Source organism: Phoca vitulina, unplaced genomic scaffold (assembly GCF_004348235.1).
Source record: "Phoca vitulina isolate PV1807 unplaced genomic scaffold, GSC_HSeal_1.0 scaffold24, whole genome shotgun sequence".
Lineage (NCBI taxonomy): Eukaryota > Metazoa > Chordata > Mammalia > Carnivora > Phocidae > Phoca > Phoca vitulina.
In genome coordinates this window covers 7,233,081-7,254,415 of record NW_022589727.1, presented here as the reverse complement: position 1 = coordinate 7,254,415, position 21,335 = coordinate 7,233,081, and the positions used below count along the sequence as shown (strand labels likewise).

At 41.8% G+C, this 21,335-nt stretch overlaps 1 protein-coding gene across 7 annotated transcripts in view; it reads left to right on the top strand.

Annotated features, from left to right (window-relative positions):
- Positions 1–21,335, top strand: part of FHOD3 (formin homology 2 domain containing 3) — a 456,179-nt gene that overhangs the window by 357,321 nt on the left and 77,523 nt on the right. For all 7 annotated transcript variants that reach the window (XM_032421241.1, XM_032421245.1, XM_032421239.1 and 4 more), the window contains 3 exons: positions 4,832–4,966; positions 9,440–9,490; positions 15,738–15,952. In XM_032421241.1, the coding sequence (XP_032277132.1) occupies positions 4,832–4,966; positions 9,440–9,490; positions 15,738–15,952 (401 nt within the window). The remainder of the gene's footprint in view (positions 1–4,831; positions 4,967–9,439; positions 9,491–15,737; positions 15,953–21,335) is intronic.

Below are 21,335 nucleotides of genomic sequence, written 5' to 3'. Positions count from 1 at the left end.
TCCTTATCTTGCTCTTCACCCAAGAGCACAGACCACCAAGTTGGCTCCTGTCTCTTACCTCTGAAAAGAGATCTCAGAAGGTAAAGCTGCTAGGGCTTAAAGAGACTAACCACACAGGGCAGGCTGGGAAGCTGTGCTGGATTCAAATCCCCCATATAGGGGAGGAACAGTCCCTAAAATAATTCTCCTGTGTAGAGTACCTTATTTTTTGTTTTAAAATTCTGGAACTAGGGGCACCTGGGTGGCTCAGTCGTTAAGCATCTGCCTTCGGCTCAGGTCATGATCCCAGGGTCCTGGGATGGAGCCCCACGCTGGGCTACTTGCTCAGCAGGGAACCTGCTTCTTCCTCTCCCCCACTTGTGCTCTCTCTCTCGCTCGCTCTTAAGTAAATAAGTAAAATCTTATAAATAAAATTCTGGAACTAGACTTAACTTTTGATTTGAACTTCTATTGGCTCAGCTAGCTTGGAGCTTCAAAGATATTTGATATTAAAAGAGAAGTACTTTTGATTCTTAAAGAGCAAAAGACTGACTTCAAAAAACATATTCCAGGCTTACAGAAGATTTTAGATAATGACAGAAAGTTATAGAGAGCTATAAAGAACATTGTATATAAAACTGAAGCCCTGTCCCTTTGATTTTTTTCTTCCCCAGTGATGACCACCTGAAATTGGTTTTTATCATTTCCATACATGTTACTATATTTTTGCTAAATATAAACATATCCCTAAATAGTGTATGATTTTGCTTTGCATATATTTAAACTTCACAGAAATAAAAGCATACTATTCATATTCTTCAAACTACTTTTCATTGTAAATAAATTGTGCTTTTGAGAATCACCCATGTTAGTCCATTTCACTCTATTCGTTTTTCACAGGTATAAGGTATTTCTTTGTAAAAATATACTATATTTTTGTTTTTCTATATAGATATTTCTAATCATTAAACATTAACAATACAAAACAGTGTAACACGTAGTATTCTTGTATGTATTGGCCATCTTTAGCATGCAAAAGTTGCTCTCTAGTATAAATCTGAAAGTGGAATTGCTGGGTGGTAGGATGTGCACATCTTCAAATGTATTAAGTGCTTCTCCAAAATGGTTATATCAACTTAGACTCCCAGAAGCAACATAAGAGAGTTCTTGTCTTGTTCTGTACCAGTGCTTCAGGTCATTAGGCATTAGTTTTTGTCAATCTGCAATCTGAGACCTCTGAAACAATACATCACTATGGGTTTAATTTGCATTCTTTTTCCCTCATTTCTAGTGCATCATTTGTATATTTATTGGCCATTTAATTTTCTTCTTCAGCAAAATGTCCATTATCTTTTGCTCATTTTTCCACTGAGTGGTTTCTTTTTTTCTAATGTGGAGTGGTTCTTTTTGTGGTACATATACTAATCCTTTGTGGTTTATCTGTATTACAAGTAGCTCTTCCTAGGTGGTGGCTTCTCTTTGTTCTTAAATAAATGCATACAAATTTTAAATGTTAATGTATCAAGTTTTTCCTGTTTAATTGCCCTCTTTGGTTTCTGGTATAAAAGTTCTTTCCTGAGACCTAAACATTGCAAAGTTTTGCTTTTTACATTTTCCACTTAAACTCCTAGGATTTATTTTTGTGTTCGGTATGTGGAAGGCCTAATTGTATTTTGCTTTATGTGGCTAATAGTGCAATTGTTAAATAGTCCATCATTTCCCCACTGATTGATCAATTCTAACATTAAGATGCTCTTAATGTTCCAGCATTGAGTAATGTTTACCATAGTTTTAAAAAAAATTTGTTTGCTAAATACCCATTGTCAGGTTAAGACAGTGCTCTCCAATCCTATGCTTGCTGAAGTTGTTGTTGTTGTTGTTGTTTAATAACAAATGAGTATTGCATTTAAAGCTTTTTCTGCATCTACAGAGGTAGTCATGGCTTTTCTCCTATATCTAATTAATGTGGTAAATTACAGTCATTGATATTTTCATCTTAAACATCCTTGCATTCATTGGACAAACAAAACGTGATTTTATTTTAGATCTTGCAGTGGTGTTTATATTTGCAGTCAGTATATAAGTTTCTGTCTTCATACTGTTCTTGTTTGGGTTTTGTGTCAGAGTATTAGTAATCACATAACATGAGCTGGGGAGCTTTTTATATTCTCTGAAACTCTGTATATGATTAAAATGAGCACTTCTTTGATTATTTTATAGAAAATACCTTTAAAAATCTGAGACTTGTTGGGGGGGTTGTTTCATTTTGGTGTGTCTGGATATATCTGTAACAAATTGGTTCAATTTCTTAAGGTTAATAGGGCTTTCTAAAATATCTATCTCTTAGTCAGGTTTGGTAAGTTATTTTTAGAAAATTGTCCATTTCTTCAAAGTTTCCAAATGTATGGTCATAAAAATTTCTCCTCATTTTCTCGTAATTTTGTCTCTCGTAATATTGTTGTATCTATGTACCATTTTTGAATATTGCTTATTTGTAGCTTTTTTTCTTGAACAATTTTGGCAGAATATTATTATTTTTAAAAATTATAAATCAGCTTTGATTTTGTTGATTTTCTCTATATATCTTGATTTCTCTATTTCATTCATACCTTTATTTCCTTTCTTTTACCTTCTTTGAATTTATTCTACTGTTGCTTTTCAGATTATTGAGTTAATTTCTTTTCTACTATAAACACTGCAGGCAATAAATCTCCTTCTAAGTACTACTGTAGAAGCATCCGATAGCTTTTTCATTATAGTACCCTTTGAATATTTTCCAATTTTCTATACATTTCTTCTTTGGCCTGAGTTATTTAGCAGTGTTTACAATTTTCCAATTATATCAATTTTTAAATTTTATCTTATTTTCAGCTCAGTTGCATTGTGGTTAAGAAGGTAGCCCGTATGAAACCAATTTTTGGCGTCTCTTTATGAGCTTTGTGGCAGGATCGGTGGTCAGTTTTTAGACAGTCTCTGTGTATTTGAGAAGAATGTTTTCTCTAACTTGGGGCATTGGGTGTATATGTTCCTTTGTCATGTTAAACTTATGAATCAAGTTGAAAAAAATCTGTTATGTCCATAACAATTATCACTGTGTGAGAGGTATAGTAAACCTGTCCACTTTGTGGCTTAGATTTAGCTGCATGTAACAGAAAAATAAGAGCAACTTAAGCAAGATAGTCTGTACTTCATTCATGTGAAAGAGAAATCAAATTCTATACATGCCTGAGTGTCCAGGGCTGAGGGAGTAGCTCCTTAGTGAGCCTGGAGCTACCAGGAATGGCAGTTTCTTCCTTCTACTTCTGCCACTTCTGAACGAGAGCCAGAGGCAGCCCCACTTTTCTAGGGAGAATGGCTGTGGGACTTACGGCAGAATGTGAGCGATACCAGAGTCCTCTTTCTCCTGCACTAGGGAACCTTGTGTTCCCCACTAGGCAGGCATATTTTCACTGAATTCCAGTACGATTTCACCCAACCAATATTTCAGAAATAGTTATATCTTAGTTTTGGAATTTTTTTTTCAATAAATTAAGGCCTCCTTGTCCATACAGATTTGTTTGGTTATTCCCCAGAGGTCCGACAGACTCCTCTTCCCAACAAACTCCCTTCCTTATTGTTCACGTGCTTGCATAATTTTCCCTTTTCCCACCCATTCTCCTGACTTAACATTTCCTGTGATATCCACCCCTGTGATCCCTCACTGAGGCCTCCCACAGCTGACTGTCCCCATGATGCCACCTTCAGTGGACAGTCCAGATTGTGTGGTATCACCATGAGTGAAGTCCTTTGAACATGCTGTATGTTCTTGGATGCTTCTTGACATAGAATGAAATTTCCTTAATTCCAATCAGATTTCAGACCATTGCTGTGCTTTTTTTCTTCACCTGTTATCCCAACACCTGTTTTAAGATGACACAATTATTTTGAGGGGGTATATTGAGAATCTGGTGTACAGTAAAATATTTTTAGCATATATAAAATAGAAAAGTTTTTTTCCTAAAGATAGGTTTATTTTTATTTTATTTTATTTAAATTCAATTAACATATAATGTATTATTGGTTTCAGAGGTAGAGGTCAGTGATTCATCAGTTGTATATAACACCTAGTGCTCATTACATCATGTAATTAATTCCCATCACCCAGTTACCCCATCCGCCCACCCCCTCCCCTTTAGCAACCCTCAGTTTGCTTCCTATAGTTAAGAGTCTCTTATGGTTTGTCTCCCTCTCTAATTTTGTCCTATTTTATTTTTCCCTCCTTTCCCCTATGATCCTCTGTTTTGTTTCTTAAATTCCACATATGAGTGAGACCATATGATAATTGTCTTTCTCTGACTGACTTACTTCGCTTAGCATAATACCCTCTAGTTCCATCCATGTCATTGCAAATGGTAAGATTTCATTTTTTTTATTGATGGCTGAGTAAGAAAACAATTTTAGATTGAATGTTGATTCTATATAATCTTTCTGTAGATAATTTAAAATGTGTGTGTATCTCTCTATAAAGAGGGAGAAAGGGAGGGGGAGAGTAAGGATGAACCTGTATTTATGTTATGCATATTACTGGAATTCTTTTGGGTAATAACAGCACCATTATTGATGACTGCTTGTATGCCAAGCATGGTTCTTAGTACTTTATACACATTACCACCTTCTTGCCCTTCCAGCACATGAAGTGTGTTACTTACCTCCATCTACAGATGAAGATCCTGAGACACTCAGTTATTTTCCCCCAGCAATCCCTAGGTACCAGTGGACCAGACGCTCAGTTCTAACTGCAATCTGGCTGGTTCCTACTTGGGTACTTTTCATCACAGACCACTCCACTAAAGCCCAAACTCTGTGTCTTTAGGTCATCACTGAGTGGCCTTCTCACCTCGCCCTTAAGACAGCACCAAGAGTCATGGGCAGCAGAGAGAGCGCGGCGGCGGCAGGAGAGAGAAGAAAGGCTGCAGAGAATAGAACGGGAAGAAAGGAACAAATTCAAGTAAGAGGAATTTCAAGATTTTGTAAATAACAAATTGAAAATTAAAGCACATACCTTCCTGCTCTATTTGATTAATACTGGTCTGAGGGGTTAGGTAGGAATATGTTTGCTTTAGATTCTGCCTCTGTTTTTAAGGAACAGCAAGACATTCCTGAGATGGGCTAGCTCTGGCTTGTTATGGCCTTTTTCCTCTAACCATATGGCAGGAAGCACAGAAAGCCAGCCAAATACAATTAGGAACTTGTGTATTTTAGGGTCCTCTGTTATCTGAAATGGTCTTATCCAGGCCTTCCTGAAGACTGAGAGCCTAATTGTCTTAACTTAATTTGTCATTTCCCCCTAAAGCTACTCATGTTTTATTCATATTCTATTGGATGCCAAAAGAAAATGCTTTTCCCACTTTCTGGTTTGCTTCTTTGCTCCCTGTAGCAATTTTCAGTATATTTTTTTGAACAATAATCTCTCCTCCTATGGAGGAGAAAGGCATTCTGACGATTACTCCCAGCCCATTATCCCACTGATCTCTTTGGTCTCCATCCAGCTCTGAGGCTGTGTTCCTGTCACGGCCTGTCTGTCCCCGCTGAATCCAGCATTGCTCTGTTTCTCCTCCAGCTCCAGCCTGTGCACCTGTTCTCCCCCAGCCTCCTGGTCGACCTCCTTCCACTTCTCTCCCCTGAGCTTCGTGCTGTGTGGTGCTTTATGGACACCTGCTGAGTCTTTCCTTACACATTTCATTCCTTCTACTCTTCCTTTCCCTGCTTCCTCTCCTCCTCCTAATCTCCCCCTTTGTCATCTTCCCAGTCATCGCTCCTAGACCTTCTATGTTCTTTCTTGTTTTCTTTTCTCACCCCATCTTCACTTCCTGTTTCCTCAGTTCAATTTCTTTGGCAGACAGTATTCCCTTTAAACCCACTCCCGTTTAAACCCACAAAGAGTATAAAACATCGTCAGGGAGGATTTACAGTTTCAATAATGTTTTTTCAGAACCCAGGAGAGTATGTGTAATTGTAGAGATGGTCAAAATATAAGCAGAGTTATGAAGTTGCCTTAACTGTAACTCTATTACATGGAAACAAATCTCCCAAGTCTTGGGTGAAGTGCGAATCCTGGCTTTTGTAAGGCTGGGTTAATGGCCTGCGTGAAGTAAACCAACATCATTCCTCCACTGTGATCGCATGGCATACCCTGAGCTGTCAGACTTTTCCCAAATTATACATGGAAATGCCACACCTGAATACACTATTTCTCATGAGGTAACTTTGGAAGTTGTCGCTTCTGGAAAGACCATTTGTAAAACCACTGGAACAGGTTAAATCCTTCCTGAGCAGGGCTTTCTGAGAGATTTGCATATTTTGCTACCAAGTAGAAACAGAGAATCTGACAGAAACACTTGGAAGATTCAGAGATTCATCTACATATATAAAGATTTTGTTGGAAAAACCTATTAAAACTGGGTGCCAGTTTGGGGGAAGATGGAATATGTATACTCCCTCCTGTCTTTTCTACTTCATCACTGAATGCAATCAGAAATTATGGACAGAATGTGTGGAGCTCTGAAAATTCCAAACTGTAAAAGGGAGCAGGTGAACTGGGGACAGAGGCTAGTCTTCTAAGTTCCAAGCCAGTGAGAGCATACCCTTCTCTTCCTCCACTATCACCTGGTGTGTCCTCAGAGGTACCCCAGAACCCAGAAGCACATACTAAGTGTGAACTAAGAGAGAGCCTCTCTTTCTGGACCAAGGAGCAGCAAACGGAGGTCCTAAGAGTCAGACTGGAGAAATGTCTTGTTTTTTTCATATTTTCCCCCTTTTTTCCTACCCCAGCCTTGAAGCTATATCGTTACAGAAGCACAATGATGGCAGCAGTGTCCACAGGTGCCTAAAATTCTGAGGGGAACCTTCCTCTGACCAGAGGAACTATGACTCCAAGAGCGCTAGGGAAATCACCATTTATTTTCTCTGTGTCCTTCTGGCATACTGCAGATGGGTGCAGATGGAGTTACTGAAAGTAGCAGCAGAACATAGAAGATAAAGCTCAAGCTTTCTGGCTAGAGGAGCAGGAAGGGAGACCCAGGGAAGCCAGAAAATTATAGGAAGGCCACAAAGAGTAGAAAAATCAAGAGAGCACTCCTAGCTCATCTCCAGTTGTGCACATGTAGCTTAAACCCTAAACTACATCACAGACTTTGAGAACTAAATACAGAGTGTCCCAGACTGGCCACTGGATGGGCGCACACAAGGGCTTGATTTGGAGAAAATTAAAAATATTTGAAAACTGAGCTAATATCAGAACCAATATCAGAAGGCAGTCAGAACTTGCAGGCTGAACCTAACCTAGTTGACTGCCTGCTAAAGCAAAACAAGATTCTTCATAGAATTCAAGGAAGACCCAGAGTGTCCTTTCAAAATATTTAAAATGTTCTCAATGCAATCCAAAGTAACTTGTCACACACACAAAAAAACAGGAGAATCTTAAAGGAAAAAGAGAATCAAAAGACTCTAACTGCAAAAGGACATAGATGTCATTATCAGACAAAGACTAAAGCAGCTACTATAAACATGTTCTAAGATTGTAAAAGCAAATACTTTTGAAACTAATGAAAATATAAGTCTCTGTAAAGAAATAGAAGCTATAAAGAAGAACCAAATGGAAATACTTATAGAACTGAGGAATACAGTAATCAAAATGAAAAATTCATTGGATGGGTTCAATAGCAGAATGGAGATGAGAGAAGAAAGGGTCATTAAACTGGAAGATATAACAATAGAAATATTATCCGATCCAAAAAATGAAGCAAAACATTAGAAGAAATGTACAGTCTCTCAGGGACCTATAGAACAATAACAGAATGCCTTGCACTCATATAGTTGAGTCCCAGAAGACCAGGACAAGAGTGCATTGTACTATATATTAAGCTGTCTGCCTGTCTGTCTGTATGTATGTAGGCAGAGACTGTACTCGTAACTATCCACTATTTGCTCTTGGTCCCAAGTGGGTCTCACTTCTCATTTAAGACACAGAGAGATCCTGGCAAAACAACTCTGTCCAAGAAGGAATGTTGATCATCAGGACAGACTACATACAGCTATTAATTATGATGACTGTAGTTCCATCCTGAAAGTCTTAGGATGTGAATGAAAAGCAATTCAAAAAAGGAAATAGGAAAAACTTTATCAAGTAGTCCCTGGGATTACCCAAATGGCTGACCTTTCTTCAGCCATTTTATTAAGTTACTCAGTCTTCTTGTGCTTTTTCCCTTACAAAGCATCCTTATCTGTTATTTTTGTTGAATACGATCTTAAGCTTCCTGGGTTATGGGACATCCTTATCTGTTGTTATTTTTGTTGAATATGATCTTAAGCTTCCTGGGTTCTAATGTGGAAAGTGATGAGGACAGGTGCTTATAAATGATAACAAATCCGGGTCTTTGCTGAGTTTTCTCCTTCTCCTGCTTTAATTGCTCTGACTTACTGTCCCTTCATATCCTGTTACCAGTGCATGGAGGGGTAGAATACTTAACTACATTGTGAGATCTAGTGTAGAAAACCATGAAGTCATAATTTTTCAAGAAAATAAGTGGTCCACTGAGAAGTGGCTGATCTTAAGTCTTTTTTTTTTTTTTTAATTCTTATTTATTTATTTATTTGACACAGAGAGAGACAGTGAGAGAGGGAACACAAGCAGGGGGAGTGGGAGAGGGGGAAGCAGGCTCCTGGCTGAGCAGGGAGCCCGATGTGGGGCTCGATCCCAGGACCCTGTGATCATGACCTGAGCCGAAGGCAGACGCTTAACGACTGAGCCACCCAGGCGCCCCTGATCTTAAGTCTTAAACTTAGATTCAAGCTGGAATCTCATCAGCTGGAGCAGAACAACAAACATTAAAATTGGACGAAGTTTGGCATTTTGTGAGTGCAAACAAGAAAATGTACAAAGTAAGAGCTTCCCATGATCCCTGCATAGAAACTGGGAATGTGGAGGGTGAAGAGAAAGAATCCTGCACTGTGGGATGAATGTCCAAACTGTAGAGTGCCACACAAAATGGCCAGGATGCCTGGACACACCCATATTTAATTCTTGAGATGAAAGTTGTGGAGCCTACCAGAATTTGATTAGGTGTTAATAGTCTCTGAAAGCTGTTGCTTGCTTGCAATTGCCATATGTTATTTGTTTGACATTTTAAAAAGTTTTTTCTTCTCCCCTCTCCCCCATATACCTAAATTCTTCTTTCTTTAATTGTAGTCTCCCATGTTCTCATCCCTGTGATTTTATAGGAAATCCGTTATATTTAGTACTTTTAAAATGTAGCCTTTGTATTTGTTGTTTTTTTAAAAATCCAACCCACAACCACTTTCCACTTCTGAGGCATTATAAAGTCTTTCATGATACACTGTCAGTAATTTCTTGGCAATTTCATGAGCATCTAATTCTGTTATTTTCCTTCCCTATTTTGTTTCTCCTGCATATTTCCATTAGCCGAGAGTATTTAGACAAAAGAGAGGAGCAAAGACAAGCAAGAGAAGAAAGGTTTGTATATTTCTTCTTTCCCATTATAACCAAATGTCACTTGACTTTGCATTCCTAACCAAGCATGCTAACGAGACTGTGTTAATTAAAATAAATAGCCTCACTTAAGACATCTAAGACTTTGGGTAACTGGTATTTTGTGGAATAGAGTGTCTTAGTTATCTAAATTTTCCAAGAAAGTACAGATTTTGTATGGGTGCCATCATGGTGTGAAATATATGTCTGTTCCTCCAGACTCCTCTTCATGTGAGCACATTAGTTTAGCATATTGACATATGGTACATATTTTAAATACCCTGCGCCACCACCACTGAGCTTGGGGTAGGTGTCCCTACTGTGTGCTCCCAGGTCACTCATTCAGCATTCCTTTAACAAATATTTGAATGTGCATACTATTCCAGGCGCTGACTGAAGTGCCAAACATTCCTGAGACTCTATTAGGATATGTCTGACCACTTGCCTGTCTCCCTACTGAACTGTTCTCAGTTCCTAGATGGCAGGAACCATGTCTCATTTTCCTTGTTGTCCCAATGCCCTCCAAGTGCTTGGCGCATAGCAGGTACTTAGGAAGGATATATGGAATAAATGAGCAAATGAACCCACAGCCTTATTTAAAATATTAAGCTCTAAACTCTTTTGTTTTTTCAATGGTACCATGCTTTGAATCCTACTAAAATATCCAAAGTGAATGTATTCAATGTCTGATAAACTAAGATAAGCAAAAGAAACTGTTTAGGAGTCAACCAGCAAAGGACAAGTTTTGACCCTGTAGCAATTCCCTCTACCACCAGATGGCAATAGTACATGGAGCAATGAAAAGGCTGATTTCATACTAGAGCCAGTTGGGAACCTCACAATCTGTGAACTATGCCAATAAGTGGAATTTTGCTGAATTTTCTTAGACACCTTCAGCTAAATAGTTCAAGACAGTCTGAGGGCAGGGAAGAGTGGAGTCTGCCTGTGACCAATTAAACAATTAGATGCTTAGGTCAGACTTATAAACAAAACTATGGCATTGCTTTAATTCCAGTGTTTTATTAGATTATTGCCATCATAATAACCAGTTGTGGCCAGCAAATTTAGAGCGAAGAAACAAGAAAATTCTATTTTTCTAATTCATACCCATTTTTGACATTGGAGGACATAGACTTTTACTAAAAATGCTGTCAACTTCATGCCCAGGCTTAAGAAACCAAATTTTATTTTATTTTTTAGCTTTTCCTCCAGATTCTGCATTTTTTTTGAGCTTTTGACAGCTTGACTGTCAGGTTATATCAGCACAAGCAAGGCTGAAAGCTTCTGGGGAGGTATCAAGGCCTGTACTGGCTCAGACCTCAGAATTTCCCCAAACGATTGAAGGCTCCTTCTTTCTGGATAGCAAAGCACAGCATCACTTATGCCTGGAAAACCTGTACAGAGGGGTGTTTGCCACTCGTCTCCTGGCTCCTCTTGTTCTGACATCAGTCCTTGCCCCATGCCACCCATCTGCCTGGGCCTTCTTCGCTGGTACAGGAGTGAGCTCTCCATGGCCTCATGTGGGCCCCATCTCTGCTTACATGGAGGGTTATGGAAGCAGCCAAGAATTTCCCTTTGGCTTGGACCAGTCACTTTTCTTGGTTAGTTTGCTTCTTGAGTTACCTGGTGAAGCAGGGTGAGAGGGATATAAACTTTTGTCCCTGTTTGGAAAGCTGTTGGGGCTTTCTGGTAGACCAGGAAAAGATAAAATTTCCAAGTATAATGGGATTCAGAAATGGATGGGGAAACTGGAGATCAGAGGTGGAAGGAGATTTAGAAATAAGGAAGAGGACTCCATGTAGAAAGTTGTTGTTTTTTTTTTTTTTTTAACATTTATTTATTTGAGAGAGAAGGGGGAAGGGCAGAGGGAAAGAGAGAGAGAAACTTAAGCAGAATCCCCACTGAGTGCAAAGCCCCACAGGGGGCTCAGTCTCATGACCCTGAGGTCACTACTGAAACCAAGAGTTAGATATTTAACCAACTGTGACACCCAGGAGCCCCTAGTAACTCTTGGTAGAGCCAGGTGTGTTTGTTGGGTCCCATGTCTCTTACTCTAAATGCAATGACTCAGAGACTAACATGGCCAGAGTCACAGCAGAGGGTTTTCTGAGGTTTATAGTATAACAAGGTGAATGTGGTTTTGCTATTTTGAGGTGTAATAGCCATCCAGGCACATTTGATTTTATTTTGATTTATTTCCTATTATTCCATAATCTCAGGCAAACTATTTTATTGACAATGGTGCAGACCCAGAGTAAGATTCTGTTCAGGTGCTACTTCTGATTGATTTTTTTTTTTTTTAAGTATTAGGAGAAAGACTTTATCTGATCATGATTAAATGACATTCACAAATAATCTTTTTAAGGGAATAAGAAGGAACGAGATCCAGGCTGAGCATATGTTGGGGTGAGGTTGGGGCAGGGATTCATCTAAGGAGGATGGCATAGGAAATGCCTATGACAAGTTGGGGTTATGGGAACAGAGTGCAAGGGGAAGGTCAGGACTGGGCTAGGATTAGAGAAATGATGCATAAAAGTGATGAGTGAAGCAGTAAGAGAGGATTCTGAGCATTGCTTAGCAGGTCTGAGGACAGAGTAGAACTTAGAAGGAGCCAGATTTCGGTTTAATGTAAGGGAGAGTTCATAAGTAGGAGAGTGGCGGGAAAAGTCATCAGTAAGTGGGTTTGGGTTAATTTCAAGTCAAGCAGTTTCTATAGGGCCCTATATATGTTCCCTCGACTGTCTACCAGCCCCTGCAGCCCATGACCTTGGCGGATGTGTGAATTCATTCCTAAGGTTTGTTTGCCTATCTTTTCCACTGAACTGTGAGCTCCACGAGGGTGGGGGTTTTCTTGTTTATTATGAAATCTCTAGTACCTACGGCAGCTCTTAGCACATGACAGGCACTCAACAAATGTTCAATAAATAATGAAAAGATGAATGAATAAAAGATACAGGCAGAGATGTTTAGATGAAAGTGGGAAAGGTGAAAAGTCTCTCCTTGAGGCTGTGGTCTATGGTTGGAAAACCCAGGGCTTTGCACACAGGAAACTTCAAGAGAGTCTATCGGGTAAAGCCATAGGGACATACGATTGTCCTCTCAGGGGCTGCTGGGCTCCTGGGATCAGGTACTGTTGGACCTCTCAGGGCGCTCAGTGTGTCTGTAAGGGAAGGTGGTCACCTAGGGCGAGCTGCTTCTGCAGGGGCTGCCAGAGGTCGACATGGGCCAGGGGAGGTTGCGAAGCTGTACGGCAGTTAACGCCAGGTGGCTTAGCCCTTCCCAGGCACTCTGGCCCATTGCACATGGACACTGACCCTGCTCTTCCACAAAGATTTAGTCACTTTTTATTTGTTTATTTGACCGAGACACAGCGAGAGAGGGAACACAGCAGGGGGAGTGGGAGAGGGAGAAGCAGACTCCCGCGGAGCAGGGAGCCCGATGCGGGGCTCGATCCCAGGACCCTGGGAACATGACCTGAGCTGAAGGCAGATGCTTAAGGGCTGAGCCACCCAGGCGCCCCTGATTTAGTCACTCTTGACCTCGGTGCCCCCACCCCATCCCTGCCATTTTTTAAATGTCTTTAATTGTGGGGGGGGGGCACCTGGGTGGCTCAGTCCGTTAAGCGTCCGACTCTTGGTTTCGGCTCAGGTCATGATCTCAGGGTCGTGAGGGTCCATGTTGGGCGTGGAGGCTGCTTAAGATTCTCTCTCTCTCCCTCTGTGCACCCCCCGCCCCCACTTGCACGCACATGTGCGCACTCTCTCTCTAAAAAAATAAAAATAAAGTCTTGATTGTGGCAAAATACACATAATGTCAAATTTACCATTTTAACCATTTTAAGTGTACAATTCAATATTGGTAGGTATGGTCACATTGTTGTGTGACCATCTCCAGAACTCATTTCTTCTTGTAAAATTGAAACTTGATACCCATCAAACAAGCCCCCAGGCCCTGCCATTTTTGTCTACCAGATAAGCCTCCTCAGAAGAATTCACATTAAATCCTTGACTCTTCCCATGTCCTCTGGATCCTCTATGGATGACATCTATGAGGCAGAGGGTGTGCAGGAAACCTTTGAGTCATAACTATCCAGACTCTGGATGAACAACCCCTGGCATCCCCTGGGAAGTGGGGTGAACCCCACATCCCTGCTAGTCTGGCTGCCCGCAGGTAGGGGTGTGGAGAGGCCAGATCCAGGACTGCGCCACCTGAAATGAAGGTCATAAATGGCTTGTCCTCTGGCCTGAAGCCTTGGACCTTTGTAGGTCTCCTTGTCTGCACTCCATTTCTTGGCCGCCCCTTTCTCCTGTGGCAGAAGGCTTGGACTCAGCGTGGGGATACCTCCCACACCCCTCCTGGGCTCTCAGCATTGCTGGCCTGAGTGTCATTTAGATTAGAAATGAGGGTCACCTCATTTAGAACCTGCCTCCTCTTGGGGCTCTGACTCTTGCCCTCAAGGTCACTTTCTTCCAAGATTCCGCAGCCAGGCGGTTTTCCTTGCTGGTCCAAGTTAAGTTCAGAAATAGCTTCCTTTTGTTCCCTCTCCTACCTTTTGAGAGGTGACATTGTTGGCGAGAAAAGTCCAGAGTTTCTAAAGCTTTCTGTCGGGGCAGAGTTCCCTCACCCTGTCACCGTGAGGCAGCCGCTCTCCAGACAATGCCCCAGACGTTTGTGTGTGCAGACCCATCACGCGCCTTTATCAGCAAGTGAGATGGATGCATTTGCCACCCTGGGCCTCCAGGTGCTGCAGGGAGACCTCTGCAGGTGGGGTGCTGCCTTGAAGGCTCCTCGCCGCACGCCTTGCCTGCTTCCCCTCAGCCTGGCAAATGCAAGGCGCCGAGGGAAAGAACAAAGGATGCTAATCTTCTGTTCTCAGAAATCCTATTATCTGCTTGTTGAGAACAGACACACACATGTGAAAAGATGACTAAATATGCCAGGCAGTAAATGTAAAATGCCATCTGAGTTGAATGGACTACATATCCGACATGAGTTCAGAGGCAAGGCCAAGATCACTTCCAGCTGTGGTGGTCAAGGCAGGCCTCGCTGAGGGAGATACGAGTGTGAGCCTGGCCTGTGGGGCAGATTGCCTTTGGCCTGGCAGGGAGAAGGGGTGAGGACCGCGGACAGACAGACATGGGGGAGCCACACCCACCTACGGATGCATGAAGAAATGCATGCTTTTTCAATGCATTCTTTTTAAAGGTTTTATATATGCGCTCTGCCTTTCTTATGCGAGTGAATTCGGAATGCCATGTGCAGTGTCTGGTGGGGGCTCCAGTGGGCTAGAGTTGGGGGGCTTGCCCATTGGGAGGAACTGAAGCAGTCTGGATGGATGTGAGTGAGGGTCTTGAATAACCTGTCTCAAAGTTTAGTGGTTGGTGAGATAGAAACCTGCTCCAGCTGAATTCAGAAATTTATTTCTGAACAAATAATGGTGGGTAAAATTAGCAGACATCTGGAAGAGGCACATATTTCAAAGTTATTTTGGTCTGATCTATAAAGCGCACTATGAGGAATATGATTGGTAGCTGGTCTTAATAAACAGTTAGTGGGTTCTGCCTGCCTGAAATGCAAAACAGATGTATCTTTGTTCTTTTAAACTGACTTTGATGAATAAACTATATGTGACGTCAGGTCCAAGCTATTGGATGGCTGAGTCCTACTCAGAAATATTTTAGAATATAAAAAAGTTTCCATGGTCGACACTGAGAGAACAAAGTGAATTCCAGTCGCATTGCTGTTAGCATTGAAGCAGGTTCAGAAATTCAGGGAGGGCTTCGTCCAACAACCCCTTTTGGTATTTTGGGGGCATTGTTGCTCTCCGCCGCACCAAGGCACCCTCCCATCTCACAGCTGCAAGCTCTGAGTGCGTGTGGTTTTCAGCTGTCATTGCTGGGGCTCTGTAGTGGGCATTATTGCTGTTTTGCTTATTTGTACACATGTTTCCTAAAAGGGCAAAATCGGATTCTGCAGCAGTGATCCAGTATCTGGAGACTGTGTGATGTTGCCATTTCTCCCAATTTGTTTGGTTATGAATGATGCAGGGTTTTTAATCATTAGCATCTTGGCTTTGCTGGCTGGTTTTGGCAGACTGGCCCTCCAGCCAGCCCTGTGCTGTGCTCTGTGCATCAGGAGACCAGCTCACTCTGCAGGTGTTTCAGCCATAAACAAGCATCGGCCACGGGCTCCTCTTTGTTTTTACGGAAACCCTTTGGAATTTAACTTTCAGATACAAATACTTGGAACAGTTGGCAGCCGAGGCGCACGAGAAGGAACTGAGAAGCCGGAGTGTGAGCCGGGGCAGAGGTGACCTCTCCTTGGACCTGACCTCCCCGGCAGCCCCTGCCTCCCCCACCTCTCTGCGCAGGAGCCCTCCGTCTCTGGACTCACAAGAGGCTCTCCTGGGAGCCTCCTCCTCTCCAGAAACAGCTCAGCATCCCCAAGGTGAGTGCTGGGAGGGTAGAGGGAACTCTGATGGGGTAATTCGTGTTAGGCTTCTGGGCAGTAGGGACCAGTGCTATGTGCAAAGTGGTACTGAGTAGTAACTCAAGGTAAACTCAGGGCAACTGCACCGCACTAATAAACCAGCTGCCTTCAGAGCCACTTCTATTAAAGCAATATTATGTGTGAAGATTGTCAGTGCATGGTCATTGAGAAGGGAGAATATTGAAAATAAGGCTTACTTGGCCATTTCTTCCTAAATCACAGGGAATTAACTTAGTACCCCATAATTTGGATATTATTTATTTATTGGCTCTGCCCAGTAAAGCGACCACTTTAGAATGTTCTGACCTTAAGAATTATGGGTCTGTTTCCAATTAAACCGATGGAGAATAAAATTAATCAAAGCAAGCAAGGAAAAATGCAGACTTAGTGGAAATAGAAGTTAAACACTGAAGCAGGAGAAAGGGAAGATAGTAGCGATCACTGGCGCGTGTGGTGGGGGTGTAGACGCTTGTGTGCAGACAGGCTCTCCCTGGAGAAATTGTCTGTCATCTTAGCTTTATTTGGAGAAAAACTATGTTGTGCACTGCAGCCTGAGAGCATCAGCTGTTTTCCTAATTGCTCTGAGGACGGTTGGATCCGTTTTCTCTCACATTAACAGAGAGGATGGGTCTTGGGCACTGCCGTCTACACTGCGTGTTGACGAGCCTGCAGCTAGCACTGTTCAGTGTGACCGGGTGTTATGGCTTGCAGCCTGACCGAGGCTTAGCCAACGGAAGGCAACTGAGAAGCTCAACTTTTAACTCTCAGAGGGCTGACTAAATATGGCGTCAAATAAGGCAGGACTGCATGAACTCAGCAGAACTGGGTGTAACGCAACAGTCTTGTCTGTCCAAGTCTTCGCTGGCTCTCCAAGCCTCGGGGCTCATTCTGCAGGAGCCGGCTGGCTTCCCTGCAGCTTTCTATCACATCCAGTTCCTGCTGGTCCCTGAGCCATGGAAGATTGTCCTGCGCAGATGGCTCGGTCATAGATGAGTAATGTTGGTCTGAAAATCCTGAGACTCGAAGAATCAGGAAAACAGACTGTTCTAGGACAGCTCTGTGCTTTCCAGACCCTGCCTGGTATCCCTGCTCTATCTGAATTGTGGTATTGCCAGAAGCGATATGAAAAACATTCCCCTGCAAAGTTGTGGTTCAGCACTTAATCTTGGGACTTTTAACTCTAAAAGTTGTACCCTCTCCAGTTTACAGAATGGTTGTCTAAACTGGGAAATACAGAGCGGCCCCAAGCTGAGAGAGAATTGTTAGTATCTATAAAAATTGTTTGTCCTCAAAACTTTTAGTCTTCTTGATGTTTGTGATGAAAAGGCAGTTCCTTGAGTATTTTGCCCAGTGATGGTCAAACTTGAGGCTGTTCTAACCAATTAAAAAGGCAGAATATATTTTTTTAAAGATTTTATTTATTTGAGAAAGAGCAACTGAGAGAGAGAGAGAGAGCACAAGCAGAGGGAGAGGGAGAAGCAGACTCCCCACTGAGCAGGAAGCCCAATACTGAGCACGGAGCCTGATGTGGGACTCGATCCCAGGACCCCGCGATCATGACCTGAGGTGAAGGCAGATGCTTAAACAACTGAGCCACCCAGGTGCCCCAAAAGGCAGAATATTTTATTTTATTTTATTTATTTTTTTTTAATATTTTATTTATTTATTTGAGAGAGAGAGAATGAGAGACAGAGAGCATGAGAGGGAGGAGGGTCAGAGGGAGAAGCAGACTCCCTGCCGAGCAGGGAGCCTGATGCGGGACTCGATCTCGGGACTCCAGGATCATGACCTGAGCCGAAGGCAGTTGCTTAACCAACTGAGCCACCCAGGCGCCCCCAGAATATTTTAAACTTAGGAAGAACATAGAAAATACTTATCTAGGGTACCTGCAATATGCATTGGGGGAAAATAAAGTTATTTCAGTATGCTTTCAGAAAGATTAATAGTAGATGTCATTTTCCTCTCCAGAGAAGGGACTCAGACTGGGAGAATGTTTGACTGAAATCACACCACACGCATATGAAATAGGAATACTGGGCTTGAAATGAGACATAATTACAAATTAATGAAATAGCATTGTATGATGTTTGCTTTGTCCAAAAAAACAAAGCAGTGGTTCTTGTGGAACCCGGGAAAGCTGTCCGTCATACATTAAGTAATTATCCACATCAGTCAGAACCAGCAAAGTAATCTAAAGTCTGTGTCCTCATACATCACTGAATTACACAATTGGCAATTATAAGTGTATAAGAAGAAATGCTATGAGAGGATTGTCTCAGAAAAGTGCTAAGACTTCCTTCTGATTTGGAGACCTTTGCCCTTATGGCAGAAACACAAAGTTGGACTGGCAGCAAGGTTTTTCTCAGCCTAGCTTGCTATTGTTCTCTGAAGCATTCTACTAGCCTCCAATTCATAGTCTTTTCTTTTTACCAGGTCCCATTTTTAAAGGCTCAAAGTAATTTTTTGCTTACCCCTAACATTTACAATATCCCAACATCTGGGGGAAGAATAATAAAAAAATCAAATCACACATCCAGATGTTTGTCCTGCTCCAAACACCTGGCACTATGTGGTCCAAACATGCCCAGGTTGACTCACTTTTTCATTCTCTCTGCTTGTGGAATCATATGATCATCTTCACACTTGGGTAGTGCTCTGTCCCTCCCTCCCAAATGCTACTGTTTAACACCTTCTCGGGCATCTGAGGAAGCTGAGGGGAGATGCGATTATCCATATATTGCTGAGACTCAAATAAATGGGAAGGGGCACCATTTGCGGATCTTGTTGGCACCATCCTGGGGGGTAGAAGCCATCTTTTCATGTTCAGCTCAGGCATTAATCAGGATGTCATGGTACCCCAGTATTTGTGGCGATGTTCCCATTCGTGCCACACCACCCCTTTCCTTCGACCCCTTCCACAATATCTGCATACACCGCAGCCTACGTTTCAGAGTTACGTTTGCAAAGAAAAGGAAAAACAGTTATTTGTGACTGAATTATATATATCTTGGGATTAAAGGTCACATTATGGGTTTTTTTTTATTAAAGATTCTGGAGAACTTTTAATAGCAGAAGATAGGAAAACATTAAACACTTCTTTACCTTTTCTCTTAAATATATTTAGAAAGAAGGCAGGGTAAATGTTAAAATACCAATAGCATTATGTGCCATCTAGTGAGATCTTTCAGCCAAAAAACTTCCCAGCTAAATCTGCTATAACTTTTGTATAACTTAAGCCACTACCCCCACCATCAAGTCAGTGTGTGCTTGAATTATTTTTCCATCTGGCCCTCTTGTGGCTCACAGCAGATGTGTGTCCCAGTACTGCCTAGACTTCGTGGTGATGGTCTGAATATTTTTCCTCTGTGTGAAACTACCAGGCCCGAGTGAGGAACAAACACATACATGTGTTCTCACTCGCAATGTGCTGCAATTAATGGAGACAATCAGCCCCCAATTTAGGTAAACACAAAGGGCCTCTCTCTTCATGGCTTTAATTAGCCTTTCCTTATTTTCACTGAGCCCTGGTAGTATACATCAGAATATCTAGTAAGTTTACTTTCTATTATTTTAAGAAACTCACAGGTGTCTCTGGAAATAAGTTATTCTCACTAATTAGAGAAAAAGGTTCAGTATTCTTATTGGGAGAGAATTCTTTGCTATGACTCTTGAGGAAGTTACTGAGGAGTAAAAATAATCTGTGTATCCACAGGTGAGATCATTTTAGCCAAGTAAGCTATTATCCTAGTGGGTGTCAGATCTACATAACCTATTTCATGGAAAGAAAATGGAGAAACCATACATCTCGAAACCGGGTGTTGAGGTTGGTCCCTGCCGGGTGGCCCTGTTTAAAACCACCTTTCCTGGAGGCTAGCGCTGGGTGGCTTTCTTGTTCCCTGGCTGATACACCTGCATCCAGCCCGAGGCTAAGTGGAGAGAAATTACCTTTCCTGTTCGAAAGCAGTTACTGTCATGAATTCACAAGTGGCTTTTACCCACTAATGTAGCCATGAAAGCATACATCGTGGCTAGATTATTTTTCTTTCTTTTAGCTCGGTGCTCTCTACATTGCACACAGAAATAATACTTTAGAGATGCATTTGAAAACTTTACCACACCATATTAATTTTATGTTGGGGAAAAATATGTTCAATGGTGATTTTTTTTTCTTCCCGTACCTGGATTCCTAGATATTTCCAAATGTCTTATTGTTGGGCCTTAGAGATATAAAATATAACCTATATGGCCATGGCCTACTCACCAGCATTCACCTGGAGGCATTTACAGAAATTACTCACAAGCTGTACTGATATTTTCTCTCACAGATCCAAGCTTTTAAAGTGCTGGTAAATAGGACTCTTCCTCTAACTTCCTTATCCTCTCACCTGGAAATAAAATATAGACCTATAGTTATATCCTGAAATGTTCCATTGGCTTAAATGAATAATCATTTTTCACGTAGGCATCGTTCATCATCACAGCTGTTGTCATTGTTACCAGTCATTGAGCACCTTTGTCACCTTGTGTGACATGTCTTGAGTCTCCTTCAGGTGTAGACACTCTCCTAAGTTACCCAATCCACGTGGCAGATATCAGAAACACCTGGTATCCTATTTCCAATTGGCACAGTAACAATGGACTATCATCAGTCATCAGCCTAATGCATGCTGGTTCCCTGGCATAAAGCTTTTGGACACCTCCAGTCCAGTATTTCATGAATTGGCAGGAAACTAGATTCCTTGTGGTTCTGTGACTCAGGGCGGCCCCACCTCCTCACACCTCACCTGACTGCTACAACTTGATGCCATTTGGTCAGTTAGACAAAATCTCTCAGAAACTCTACCCAAGGCCAAGGCGCTGCCTGCAACACCTGCTGTGGAACTGCTTTACGAGCCTTTGCAAATCACTGGGTTTTCCTGCCTTGCTTTTTCTGTCTCTAAAAATGGAAAAGGGCAAAACTTTCCCTTTTGCTCCTCCTATAGAAAATGACAGTTGCCTGCAGCCTGTTTTCGTGCACCATATTTTAAAACACAGTCTTGAATCCTTTCAAAGTAGATCAAGTATGAGTCTTACTTAAGTATGCTTAAGTGAAGACAAGGCATGGAATGGCATTGGAAAAGTTGTTAAAGAATGGTATTATGTGATCAACATGATCATTTCATAGGTAGTAATTAGGTATCAAAAACTGAAGGGTCTAAGACTTCACCGACTTGTAAGTTAATAAGTTAGTTTGCCACAATTTTGTGGATGGGGGCACAAGAAATGAAACTGCAGGGTCAGAGACAATGGACTTCATTACTCATAGCAATAGTAGTAGCCAGAGTATCAGCATTTGTGCCAT